The sequence below is a fragment of the Acipenser ruthenus genome, chromosome 12 (assembly GCF_902713425.1).
Source record: "Acipenser ruthenus chromosome 12, fAciRut3.2 maternal haplotype, whole genome shotgun sequence".
NCBI lineage: Eukaryota > Metazoa > Chordata > Actinopteri > Acipenseriformes > Acipenseridae > Acipenser > Acipenser ruthenus.
The window spans coordinates 30,735,365-30,749,117 of NC_081200.1; the positions used below are offsets into that span (position 1 = coordinate 30,735,365).

At 36.5% G+C, this 13,753-nt stretch overlaps 1 protein-coding gene across 2 annotated transcripts; it reads left to right on the plus strand.

Moving 5' to 3' along the window:
* Window positions 1-566: 566 nt before the first annotated feature.
* Window positions 567-11,848, plus strand: LOC117416605 (phosducin-like). Of its 2 annotated transcripts, none has more exons than XM_034027855.3 (4): window positions 567-722; window positions 3,419-3,496; window positions 4,772-4,929; window positions 10,596-11,848. In XM_034027855.3, exons 2-4 carry the CDS (start codon window positions 3,445-3,447, stop codon window positions 11,106-11,108), a joined length of 723 nt encoding a protein of 240 aa, XP_033883746.1. In that variant the 5' UTR covers window positions 567-722; window positions 3,419-3,444; the 3' UTR covers window positions 11,109-11,848. The 2 variants fall into 2 exon arrangements, with proteins under 2 accessions (XP_033883746.1, XP_033883747.1); XM_034027856.3 differs by having other exon boundaries at window positions 601-722; window positions 3,429-3,496.
* Window positions 11,849-13,753: the final 1,905 nt, after the last annotated feature.

Below are 13,753 nucleotides of genomic sequence, written 5' to 3' on the forward strand. Positions count from 1 at the left end.
TTTGTTAACATAGATATTATTGTGGCAATTTATGTAGTAGATATCCACAATAATGTATAAATATTACTAACACGCTTGCTCTTTTCCCTACGGTTTAACATGTACCCTTAGTTTGACAATTCAGTTGTGTCACCTCTCAAAAAGTTTAATGAATGAATAAATGCATTAGTGATGAATGAATACCAACAGGTAAAGTGGGACAGGTGAACTCAAACTGGTCGGCAGTTTCAATAGTTTGTTCTGGCATTGTCAAATTAAATTAAATAAAAACAGAAATCCTAAAAACAGTTTTTAAGCGGGTCAAGGACTTCCTGTTCTTGTTTGTCGTTATCCACACAAAGACCAGTTTTGAAAACATGACCATGATGCTTCACGTTTTTCATTGTCTTCAAAAGTGAATTGGCTCATTTTATACATCCCATAATTTTCTGGGTCCTACTTGTGTCCATTATAAAACATTGGCAACGGATCGACCATAACACTTGATTGGCTGTCTCTAATGGATAAAGGTTGTTAATTCCTCAGCCACAATCCTCTTACCCACCCTGAGCTATTTCTATAAGCAGCGTCATGATCTTGAAGCCTAAATCTCAGACAAAGCACATCTGCCCCTGCCCAGCAATGCAGTGTGTGATTTTGTCTTCTCCTGAGCAAAATCAAGGGCAAGTAAACACATCAACAAGAGCTGTCCAGCTTACCAATACGAAAAAACAATCACTCAGGTAAGGTGTCACGCATTTTCTACTAGTCTCAAATAAAACCCATATAATTCAGCTTTATAAAAGCTTACTTTAGAGATGATCAACTTGAAATGGGCTAACATTCTTTAAAAATACCTATTGTTATAGTTTTAGTTGTTATAGGTTTCTAAATTCTGTTTTACTGTTAACATGAATAACATTAGCCAACATGTAAATAAGCTAGTGTCTCTTCAAATAATGCATGTCTGTGATTACTTGCATTATTGTACATTTCTTCTGAAATCTTGAAATATTTTCAGTTGTTTTACTCTCTGTGTTTAGAATCAGAACAAACAGTGTCACCTGCTTTTAGCAAGGAAGTGGTTCACACCGTGGGTTGAGTACATCACTCCAAGAATCGGCCAAAATGGCAGCCAATTTAAACTTGTTATTTTTCAAACATTCTGTGGATGATGTCATGATTATGCCAGAATATATCTATATCTATCTATCTCTATCTAGCTATCTATCTCTATCTATCTCACCTGCGCCTTATTCTAATGCAGCCAGTCATACAGGTAGAAGTACAAACTAATTTAAAAAGTTGTTGTGGGTAACTCTCCTTCTAAATGTTTACAATAGTAAAGGCATAGCAAAGTGTAATAAATCATAGTGAAAGCAAGGTAAAACATAGGTAAGCATTGTAAATTACAGAGATGTATTGTAAAGCATGTTAACATGACTATAGTAAATACATGGTGCAACCTGATTGTGTAGATATACCATGATAAAGTTTTATAAGGGTCATCTTTCTGTACGCTACATTACAGGCAGACTTTGTATTATTATTATTATTATTATTATTATTATTATTATTATTATTATTATTATTTATTTCTTAGCAGACGCCCTTATCCAGGGCAACTTACAATTGTTACAAGATATCACATTGTTTTTACATACAATTACCCATTTATACAGTTGGATTTTTACTGGAGTAATCTAGGTAAAGATCCTTGCTCAAGGGTAGAGCAGCAGTGTCCCCCACTGGGGATTGAACCCACGACCCTCCAGTCAAGAGTCCAGAGCCCTAACCACTACTCCAAGCTGAACAAAGAAGCCTTGCATGTCCCCTCCCTGCTCTAAAATCCTAATTCTCTATCATTTTATCTCTGTGGCTCGTAACATTCTCAAGAAAGTCATGTCTCATTTTCTCCTTACAATTCAAATGGAAATGATGTCATACGATTTCCAACAAAACCAGTGACACAAATCGGATATTAAGATAATCCATTAATACCCCATCAACCCAGTTTGCACTGAGTGAGGTAGGCAGCTCCCTATGTCACTCAGCCAAGGCTAATTTAGCCTGTCCCTCCTTATCTTGTCTGCATACCTTATGAGGACAATGCACTCCTAGTCTGTCCTAGAACATCACACTGGCAATGTGGTTAAATGAAGCCTTAAAATAGCTTTGCAATAGTAATATGTAGTGTTTTTCCATCTAGCAAAGAAAAAGGTAAATCCAACATAAACAAGCATATCAAGGTCAGGGTATGTGTTGTGTAATTAATACTAGTGTTTAAAGGCTGGAGTGTGTTGATTGACCTTATTTCTGGAGCAACTTGTTTATATACAGTAGATGTGAGAGGGGTTTATAGGCAAATGTAAATTTAAAGCTTATGTCCAACTATGGAAACAAACTCACACAGTGCTGTACCCTATCCTGTTTTAAGGGGAAGGTAATAAGTATAAGCTCCCATTGCTGCAGGTACAGTAACAGTTAATTATATGCTATAAGCCCCCAATTACATTCCACATGGTAATGGGGAGCCACAGCTGTCTGTCGTTTTCCTTAGTGATTGTTACTAATTGGTTCTAAACAAATCCCTGTATACATTGAAAATGCCCTCCTCTGCATTGGCGTAAGTATCAAAATAAATAAAACAGTAATAGGAAGTTAGTATTTATGTATGCCTATGCAAGATAAACAATACCGATTACATTTTCCATTCGTTATGTACAATAGTGATTACAAAGCGTAGGATGTAAATCTTTCACCTGTCCATTAAAAAAATAAAATAAAAATCACATGGAGACATTGAGGTGGCCAGCGGATTTCTGTAGAATCAGGCAGCAACACTCACCGTGAAGTAAGACTGCAACGCCCCATTCCCAGCAAGCTTGTTACTTCATACCAATGTAGATATTGTAATGACATAACAATACAATAAGTGAGACAGTAAGGCAATGACATAATGGAACATTAAGACCATTTTTTTAAAACTAAGAATAAACTTCTAACCTTCTCAAACTGTTTTTTTTTTTTCGAGATCTGCAATTTATTTTATTTATTGTTTTAAAAAAAAATGGCTTTAAAAACAGCCCATAACAAAACAATTCTTGAAAATCCTTAAAGTTTTGTTACTAGGCTCCGTGAGGCATCATACAGCACTTCTTTGTCCACCTTTTGTGTTTGGAGAATTCTTTCATTTTGTCATCAGAATGCATTGCTATGTGCAAATAAAATCTGTCCGTGTTGACTGTTTATAGAACCCAATTTGAGCATTCCTGTATTTATTTTACAGTAATACTGCCCTATTACTGATTTACTTGTATACATGTAAAATCATGGATTTTTGGTATTTTTTTTGGTGCTTTCAGTTATTTTATTTATTTTTTTTGTAAATGAACATTATAAAGACTAAACATAAACTTCCAAACTCAACTATCTTTAGTCTTCGGCAGGTAATTCTAGACAGCGATGTCTAGAAGTGTGGATGAAGAACTCGATGAACTGCCAGCAACAAACACAGGTGAGGAGGAGCTTTTCAAAGGCATAAGGGACTGACTGAGTCTGCATTTGAAAGGAGAGGCAATTCTACACAGCTTCTGCCCTGTTCATTTTGCATATGGCACATCTACTGTATTACAGCATATTACAGAATGTTGTGAGACAAAAGGGTTTTCTACAGAATCTGAAACAGAAATATCAATCCAAATATTACAAAATGAAACCACAATAATAAACACATTCAATAAGGAAGTAGGAGGAAGTGATGACCATGTTGCACTGCAATGCTACCTTTAGAATTGCATTATAGTGACATCAACTGCACTTAAAAGCTGTATAGGATGATATTGCTCTAACTGCTGCATCCACTGGCTACTGAACATTGCATCCTTAAAGTGTTACAGAACACCCTGCAAAATGTACAAAAAACACATGACATTACTTTGCTGTGTCCAGTGTTGTCCGTATCACAGAGTTTTGTTTTTAAACACATTGCCGACTCTGAAGGATCGCAGTGTACCCAGGTCACGCTCCCTCCTGCAACAATTCTGGTTTTATGTTCCAAAGTTCCAACATTCCAATAATCGTGAATATGTTGAAAAATTCTGTGATATGGACAACATGGGATAGAGCAAAGGTAAGGTGTGTTTCTTGTAAACACTGCAGGGGGTTCTGTAACACTTTGAGAGACAATCAGTGCCCTGGCTCACCTCACATCAGGTAGACACACATTTCGGCTAACGCCCTATGCTAAAAGTGCATCTACTTGCTTCTGAAAACCTTTGCATTATTGGATTGCCTGACATTGCCTATTTTAAATCAACTTTACATAATGTGAACATTGTTATTGTTTTTTTTAACAGTTTTTGAAAGTTTATGAAAACAATTTGAGAATATATTACAGTGAGTGTCATTCAGCACTTCCAAAAACCAATGTTATTTCAGCTTTAACTAACCTCAGGACCTCTCTAGAGACCTTAGCAGTGTTTCCCATTTCCCCTTCCCATGCTTCTTTGCCTTGAAATGCTTTTTTTTTTTTAATTCTCGGCTCACAAACACTGAGGGGATTGATGCAATCCTGCAATATCAATAAGGGGGTGGGTTTGCCCCGGTGTGAGGGTCACACAATTCATTGTGATATCAGTATAGAGAAGCACAGGAAGTTTTAGTTCATGTGTGGCACTGTGGTACTACATAGTAGCAGATAAAAGTGTATATTACAAATAGTAGGATGAGTGTACTAGTCTTTTAGTTTGATTGACGTATTTCATCACCCTTTGAATTTGTTCTGTATCAGGACCCAAAGGGGTGATCAATGACTGGAGAAAATTCAAGCTGGAGAGCGAGGACCATGAGTCTATTCCACCCAGTAAGCGGGAGCTTCTCAGACAGATGTCTTCTCCTTACCAATCCAATAGCAAAGAAACAGCCATCCAGAGGAGATTAAGCCGCAAGGTCAGTTTGAAAAAACAGGAAATTAACAACAGCTTACATTTAAAAAAAAAAATAGTAAATGTCCATACTCTGTAACTTTATGAAATAATGTAGTGAGAGTAAAACAATAAAACAAAAATGATTGTAGCTTTAGGCTAAATTACTCTTCCTGACATCAGGTTTTCTTTCATGATTGTCTCAATGTATTTTCATCTATCCCCATGACAACATATTCCTTGTTCAACAACATTACTTAACCTCCTGGCAGCCCAAGGATTAGCCTCTTGTAGGCAACCAAATTCAATTACAACTATTAACAGAAAAGAAAAAGTTATTTACCCCATGTTTCGAAAATGTTATGGAGTTAAAAATATGAACGACTATGGTGCAATAGAATTGACAATGCATGTAATATCTGAAACAAAAACACATTGGAAATGTGAAAAAACACCAAGTTATCAAAAGTGCCCAGCCATTTAAAGTAGAGATATCAAAAACACAAGCCAAGTTTCAAGAATCCATTGGGGCAACCTTGCCCAGCACAAAGTAAATAGGCACAACTGTAAAACCGATGGGGGCCAAGGTTGCCCCAATTGTTTCTTCTGGCTTTGGCTTGTGTTTTTCAGGCACAATAAACGCGGATCAAACGCATGAAAAACACAGGCCAAGTTAGTAAAAATGTGTTTCTTACACAAATAAAATACATTCAATTTTTTTTGCAATATAAACCCTGTGTGGGAATCGAACCCAAGACATGCTTCTAATGCAGTTTGCAGTGCAAGCACTGTAGCTTTCACGCTACACAAAGTAGTATGCAAGTTTGCAAGTAGTATAGCAGTAAAGTTACAGTTTGTATAACAAGTAACGAGATGAACAAGATTGAAAAATAATGATTATGTTTTATCCCAATTACATTGAACGTTTTCATCTAATTTTGTAAACTATCATAATACGCTTGATCTGTTAATTTAGTATATTGTAACATGTTCATGTTTAGGAAGTAGTACTCAGGGTAGGGCTGCCATTTTTTCCACAGACCAAACCCGGACATATTTCTCAGTCAGCCTTGGTCTATCAAAACTGCAGTATACTGTAATACAGTTTAACACAATTAAGCAGATTGGTGATTCCCAGTCCTTACATAAAATATGCCTTTACCGCTAACAGAATGCATTATACTACATGTATTATTTTACTGAACTAATATGAAATCACAGAAACATCATTTATAACATAGTTAAAAGTACAATAATTGCAAACAGCATCCATCTACCTGTAATTTTAGGCAACTTGAAAACTGAACATCCTTTGGCTTAGCTTAGCCGTTTAGCTGTCACTCGCTGAATCTGATTTTACAGGAAATATTCAGATTCTAGTTACTGACGCTTTGTGGAACAAAAGTTTATTTTTCTTATCCCCATACAAAGTTATGATACTCTTATACCAAATATGTCATATATATTGTTTTAATTTTAATATGTTCTGTGGTTGCATAATACTGACAGTATGTAGCCTGCTGGGGTCACATGACTGCAACTTGGATTATTTACATCACATGGATATGTTCGTTGTCTTCAGCATTATTCAAATGCTGGGGACAAAGTAGAATATACAGATCAGTACTAAACAATACATTATTCTAGATAAGATAGCGGAAATAATTTAAGCAACTAATGTATGTCAAAGAAAATATTATAGGAAGGTTGGTGTTTCTTATGCATTTCACTTAAAAAACGGACATCATGGCGTCCGGGCTTGTTAATTCCGGCCACCGGGACACAGATGCCAATTCCCGGACTGTCCGGTCAAACCCGGACAGGTGTTAACCCTAACTCAGGGAGACGGTGTTGAATTCTCAAATGCTCTGCAACCGCTGTAAACAACAACACACATTCTCCCCATTCACTAACGGCGTGACCCGTCACGTTCCCCTTACAACACATGTAACATAGACAGATGAGACAAACTGAACAGGCAACAAGTCCTGCAACAAAGCAGTTGTCTGGGTCATTACAATATATGTTTTAATTTTAAAGTAAAAATATATGAAAGCATGACAACCTTTATGTACAAAAATCTTCACTAATATACAATTGAACAAGAACTGTTGAATATTTATTTTCATTTCATACAGTAGTAAATGTCATTGTTTATATGATAGTGAAAAATAAATAAATATCAAGATAAATAAATAAATACATATATTCTATGTATTAATTTATGTATTCATTTATTTCAATATTTATATTAATGTATTTATTTATTTGTGGTTTACTTTTACCAGATATATAGGTAGGGCTTCTGATTTTCGGTTGTAACCGATAAAACCTGATAAAACACCCACGATACAAAAAAAACCCTGGTGGATAGCCAATAAACACCGGAAAACACCGGAAATAAACTGTGGGAATGGTTACTCTATTCACGTTAAGAACATAAGAACATAAGAAAGTTAACAAACGAGAGGAGGCCATTCGGCCCATCTTGTTTGTTTGGTTGTTAGTAGCTTATTTGATCCTAGAATCTCATCAAGCAGCTTCTTGAAGGATCCCAGGGTGTCAGCTTCAACAACATTACTGGGGAGTTGGTTCCAGACCCTCACAATTCTCTGTGTAAAAAAGTGCCTCCTATTTTCTGTTCTGAATGCCCCTTTATCTAATCTCCATTTGTGACCTCTGGTCCTTGTTTCTTTTTTTAGGTCGAAAAAGTCCCCTGGGTCAACATTGTCAATACCTTTTAGAATTTTGAATGCTTGAATCAGATCACCGCACAGTCTTCTTTGTTCAAGACTGAATGGATTCAATTATTTTAGCCTGTCTGCATACGACATGCTTTTTAAACGCGGGATAATTCTGGTCGCTCTTCTTTGCACTCTTTCTAGAGCAGCAATATCCTTTTTGTAACGAGGTTACCAGAACTGAGCACAATATTCTAGATGAGGTCTTGATAATACATTGTAAAGTTTTAACATTATTTCCCTTGATTTAAATTCAACACTTTTCACAATATATCCGAGCATCTTGTTGGCCTTTTTTATATTTTTTCGCCACATTGTCCAGATGAAGACATTTCTGAGTCAACATAAACTCCTAGGTCTTTTTCATAGATTCCTTTTTCAATTTCAGTATCTCTCATATGATATGTATAATGCACATTTTTATTGCCTGCGTGCAGTACCTTACACTTTTCTCTATTAAATGTAATTTGCCATGTGTCTGCCCAGTTCTGAATGCTGTCTAGATCATTTTGAATGACCTTTGCTGCTGCAACAGCCACTCCTCCTATTTTTGTGTTGTCTGCAAATTTAACAAGTTTGCTTACTATACCAGAATCTAAATCATTAATGTAGATTAGGAATAGCAGATGACCTAATACTGATCCCTGTGGTACACCACTGGTTACCTCGCTACATTTTGAGGTTTCTCCTCTATCAGTACTTTCTGTTTTCTACATGTTAACCACTCCCTAATCCATGTGCATGTATTTCCTTGAATCCCAACTACTTTACCCTTTTCCCATAAAAAAAATAAAACCTACTACAAAAATAATAATAAATACATTTCCCAGTGCTGCTGGGCAATGTCCCGCCTTCTTGACTTGTATCTATCATTGATTCTTTCTGAATTCTTTAAACCTGCCCCAACTACTGAGTGACAGCGCATTCCTACATTTCTATTGGAGACTCTGCTTGCGAGATTTAAAACGAGATTACAATCAGGATGGAGGCTTGCTAGCGGGATTTAAAGCTGTTACAGTTAAGATACAGAGGATTTAGAACAGAATTGTGGTGAAATATACAAACATGACTACACACAAAAACCCCAGAAGAATGTGCCTGTGACCATAGGGATTTCGTTGTGGAAGACAGCAAAGGAAAGAAGGTACAACTTAAGTGTGCAAGTACTGTCGAGCTACTATACATATTTTGACACAAAAAAATGCTCAAGCATTTTTGAAAGTAACCGAAAACACTAATTTCATACAGTATATCAAAAACAAAAGCCCCGAAAAAAAAACAATTTACATAAAACTCGAAAATAGCTAAAAATAAGCACCAAAAAATACAATTAATAAAACCTGAAAACAGAAGCATAGCTAATTCTCAGAAATGATGTTCCTTTTTTGTCCAGCGGGGACCACAAAGAGCGTTACTCTCATCGACCAGTATAGAGAGAGGAAACTGTACTTGCTTGTGCCAATAGGGACCACAGGAAACCAAACATTTTCAGAACTCAAGCTCAAAATCTCAGAATGAGGATGATGAAGATGAATGATGGCTCGAAAAAATCTCAAAAATATAAGTCTGGAGAATTCTCAGCTGGCTGACTTCATCTTACATAATACTACTTGTCCCAACTAATTGTGTAGCACAACAGGCTTGTAAAACTGAATGTTGTAGGTTTAAATCCCACATATGCTGGACATTTTTTTATTTATATAAATTTTTTTTTTTTGCAGGCAAATGTTGCATTTTAAAACAGAAATAAATCATTTAATATAAATTATATAGATGTCACAATAAGTGTGTTCCCTAGAATATTTCCATGTTGATAAAACAAGTTAATTGTCATTAAAATTGGATGTCCTGTATAATACATGTGCATGGATAAAAGTGCTTGGGGTCTTCAATTTATTTATTTATTTATTTGCCTGCGATGTGTGTGACTAGTCCATTTTAAAATATCAATAAATCATTTAATATCCATGATACAGACGACAAAATAAGTGCATTCCCCAGTATTCCCCAGCGGGGTGTGTTATACGCATCATACACATGGGAGGGGTCATACGCAAAAAACACTATCATAAAAGACGTATCCTCTCAACTCAACACCGCACGACCAGCATGACAGTAAACATAGACACAATGAAACCTTCTTACCTTTGTATACCAGTAAGTTAGTGATGAGCAGTTGTGTGAGCTGCACAAAGAGCACAGAGTGTGGTTTTCATTAACTCTACTGTCCATAATAATTTTTTTTAATTTTTTTTTTATGAGTAAATATCGGGACTTCTTCCTATGCATCGGGACGCGGGACATTTGTTAGGAAATCGGGACTGTCCCCACCATATAGGGACTGTTGGCATGTATGCAAACATGCAATTTGTGAAAAACAGAAAGAAGTTGTTTGTTTGAATTGTTTGGCAAAGATTTAAAATAGAAAACACCTCGTAAGCTTTTCAATTGGACTATCAGTATAGAGGATGTGTATAATACACAGCAATCTGGTTAACTTTTTACAGTCAACACAATAATCTGGGCAGGAGAGAGTACTTGTTCTGTACCTCGCCAAGATATTGCAGCTGACGATTTTATTTACCTTCACTTCATATTGATTTTTGTTTGTATTGCAAATAACAAATAGCATACAGAAGGGGAAGCGCTTTCCAGTTTCATAAACCTTGGTTAATCTGTTTTCTTCTGCTTTTTTTGGTTTTTCTTCACAATTTTGTCATTACTGTTAAATCAGTAGGTACTGTATGTGTCTATTGAAAATCACTTTATATACTTATGCAGTACACTTCACAACAAAGGGTAATACTTTAATCTCCTGTGCTGTGATTGCACTTACTGTATGTATACCAGGATAAGGAGAATTCAATGCTGCTCTGCAGTAAATTACCACATCAGGCCTAGATCAGTTTGTAGATGTTATAAGAAAAAAACCTCTTAATTTCCTCCACAGATGAGCATGCAGGAGTATGAGCTGCTTCAGGATGAGGATGAGGGCGTTCTCCGCAAGTACCGGAAGCAGTGTATGCAGGAAATGCACCAGCGGCTGAGCTTCGGGCCCAAGTTTGGTTGCCTGTATGAGCTAGAGAGCGGGGAGCAGTTCCTGGATGTCATCGAGAAGGAGCACAGGCTGACGATGGTGGTGGTCCACATCTATGAGGACAAAGTGAAGGGCTGTGATGCCTTGAACAATTGCATCACCTGCCTGGCTATGGAGTACCCCACTGTGAAGTTCTGCAAGATCAAGGCCTCCGACACGGGGGCAGGCGACCGCTTCTCGGACAGTGTGCTGCCCGCCCTTCTGGTCTACAAGGCAGGGGAGCTGGTGGGCAACTTCCTGAGCATCTCCGAGCATCTGAACGAGGAGTTTTTTGCAGTGGATGTAGAATCCTTTTTAAACGAGTATGGCTTGCTGCCAGAGAAAGAGTTTGGGGCCTGTCAGAATGCACAGGAGGATGTTGAATAAAATGGACGTGTTAGGGGATAGTTAGAGAATACATTTTATTTATACTTCTCAGTAGCATTCTATAGAGGGGGTCTCAACTGTCCCTGGCTCCTTTCTAAAAAGGTAAAGTGTTGTCTTCAAGTAGGGCAACCACAACCAAATTTACTATTGGATTCAAATGTTACTGACCCATCAGCGCCCTATGAATTACATCCTGGTTTAAATCATTGGAATCCAAGAATACTTTTAATCTATTTAACAACATACAGCATGTGCTACCTTCAACAAGTCCAACATTCATTATTTTCTGAATTGTTTATATTACATAGCAACAACTGACTTTTAAAAAAACAAACATCTACATTGAAAAGGTGCAGAGTAACTATCCAGGCCATTTTAATTAGTATTTAACTATTGTTCCTTAACATTATCCACTAGATTCACTTGTGGAACCTGAAGAGATTTTGTAAAATTAATATTGTATTTTGATTAAGATAATGGAAGCACTTGGAGATTAGATGTACTTCTTAGATGCTTTGAAATATGAAACATACTACTACAATGTTTTGTAATTAAATAGTTTATGCATTATTTATATGCATACAACATTGGAGTACAGCTATACCAATGAAAAAGATCATTGTATTAAAACAGCTACAAGTTTAACTTTGACACTGCCATTATCACATATGGATATTTGTTGTGAATGTTCTGTAACTCTTCAGTGCTTGGCAGTCAAATTAAAAAGTACTTCAAAACCATTCTTTGATTGGATCATTTTGTTGTTTATTCTGCAGTGCCATTTTATACCTACATATGAACTTTCCAGTCTTTCCTCTTTAGTACTGCTTTATCTGAACCTTACTAGTTGGCATTACCTGTTATGTGCAACATCCTGCTGTAATTTAGACTCCCAACGTATTACTATTCTATTCAAATGTGTCAATATACATAGGTATGTGTAGTATAGGTAAGCACAAATAAAAGTAGTAATATACAGAAGCTTGACTTTGGGGTGCATCCACCTGTAATATAGCTCCCAATGTAGTGCTAAAGTTTGGTATTAGCACAACACAAGCAAGGTCAACGCAATGCTTCTATTGTCATTAGTCATAAAGGGGCTCTGTTTAAGCTTGTGTGCGTATCAAATAGTTAATAAAGTTTTGCATCACCTAGAACTTTTTGAGACATAATTTAGATATTTTATTTAACAACATGTAATCAAAGATGCCATAGCTGTATACACTAACAGTGCATATAGCTAATCTCTTACAGCTGAATGTTGAGAGGCCACACACGAGTTTAGTTGAAATAAAGTTACTGTTATCAATCCTTATTTCTCTACTAAACAAGAAAGTCCATTTCCTCAGAGTTGTTATCAATATTATAAATGGGTTTTTTTTCCCTCTATTAAACAGTAATAGATGAAAAGCATAGTGGTATAATCCAACTACAAAATGTTTATTACCTAGATAAAGTTGATAAGACACAGCTTTCTTTAATATCTCTGTAACCCCAAATTGAACCACCATCCCAGTGAAAGTGGTAAAACATCCTTAACTATAGCCTCATAAGAAATAAATGTGTGTTGGCTCATAACACAACCAGGAATTGAATTATAACAGAGGTGCTTAACCATTTAGAGCAAATGGGTGATGTCTGAAGACAGGCAGTAAAATATACTTGACAATTATCATTACTAATAATGATTTGTATTTCTAAAAACAGACATTTCCTATTATTATCTGCAGTTCTATAGGTGCTATAAATGGGAGACTTGTAGTCTGGCACCAAAACTGAATGCCAGGGTCTCACAGTGGTTAAAACAGTTTTTAAAAATAGAGATTAGAAATTAAAATCAGTCAAAACACATTTTAGACATCTGAAGTTAACTGTGTGGGAAATGGTGCCCTTTAAGTATTTATGTACTAGTTTAAAGTCTGTCCCTGGAGGATTTATTTATTTATTATTTGTTTATTTAGCAGACACCTTTATCCAAGGCAATTTACAGAGACTAGGGTGTGTGAACTATGCATCAGCTGCATTGACACTTACAAGTACATCTCACCTGAAAGACGGAGCACAAGGAAGTTAAGTGACTTGCTCAGGGTCACACAATGAGTCAGCTGAGGGGGGATTTGAACCGGGGACCTCCTGGTTATAAGCCCGGTTCTTTAACCACTGGACCACACAGCCTCCAGACATAAAAGCCAATCCACGAGTAACTAGGTGTCAGCACCATCACAGCCAAATGTTTTTGTTAACAACAGCTCTTATTCTGTAGCTAAGGAATAATTAAAGCTACAGGTAAAGCTTTGATGTCAGCAATTTTCACACTTGGGAAGGGAAGGTACGGTCCAGACTGCAATCCTTCACCGTGATAACTCTGCTGCACGCAAACCCACCTCTCAAGAGACTGTGATGACTTAAAAACAGGATGAAACAGCCTCCTATTTCCTTTAAATGGTAAAGTCATGAAAGGGGTTACAAAGGAGTTACATAACATGAAGGCAAGGCACAAATTATCATAAATGTGCGCAGACATCTTTTTTTTGTTGTTTGTTTGTTTGAAGAAGTCTAGTTTAAGCATAAACCTGGAACATGCATTGCCATGTATTTATTTTCAGGAAGTCTCATTTATACTGTATTGGATGATATAATGCTTC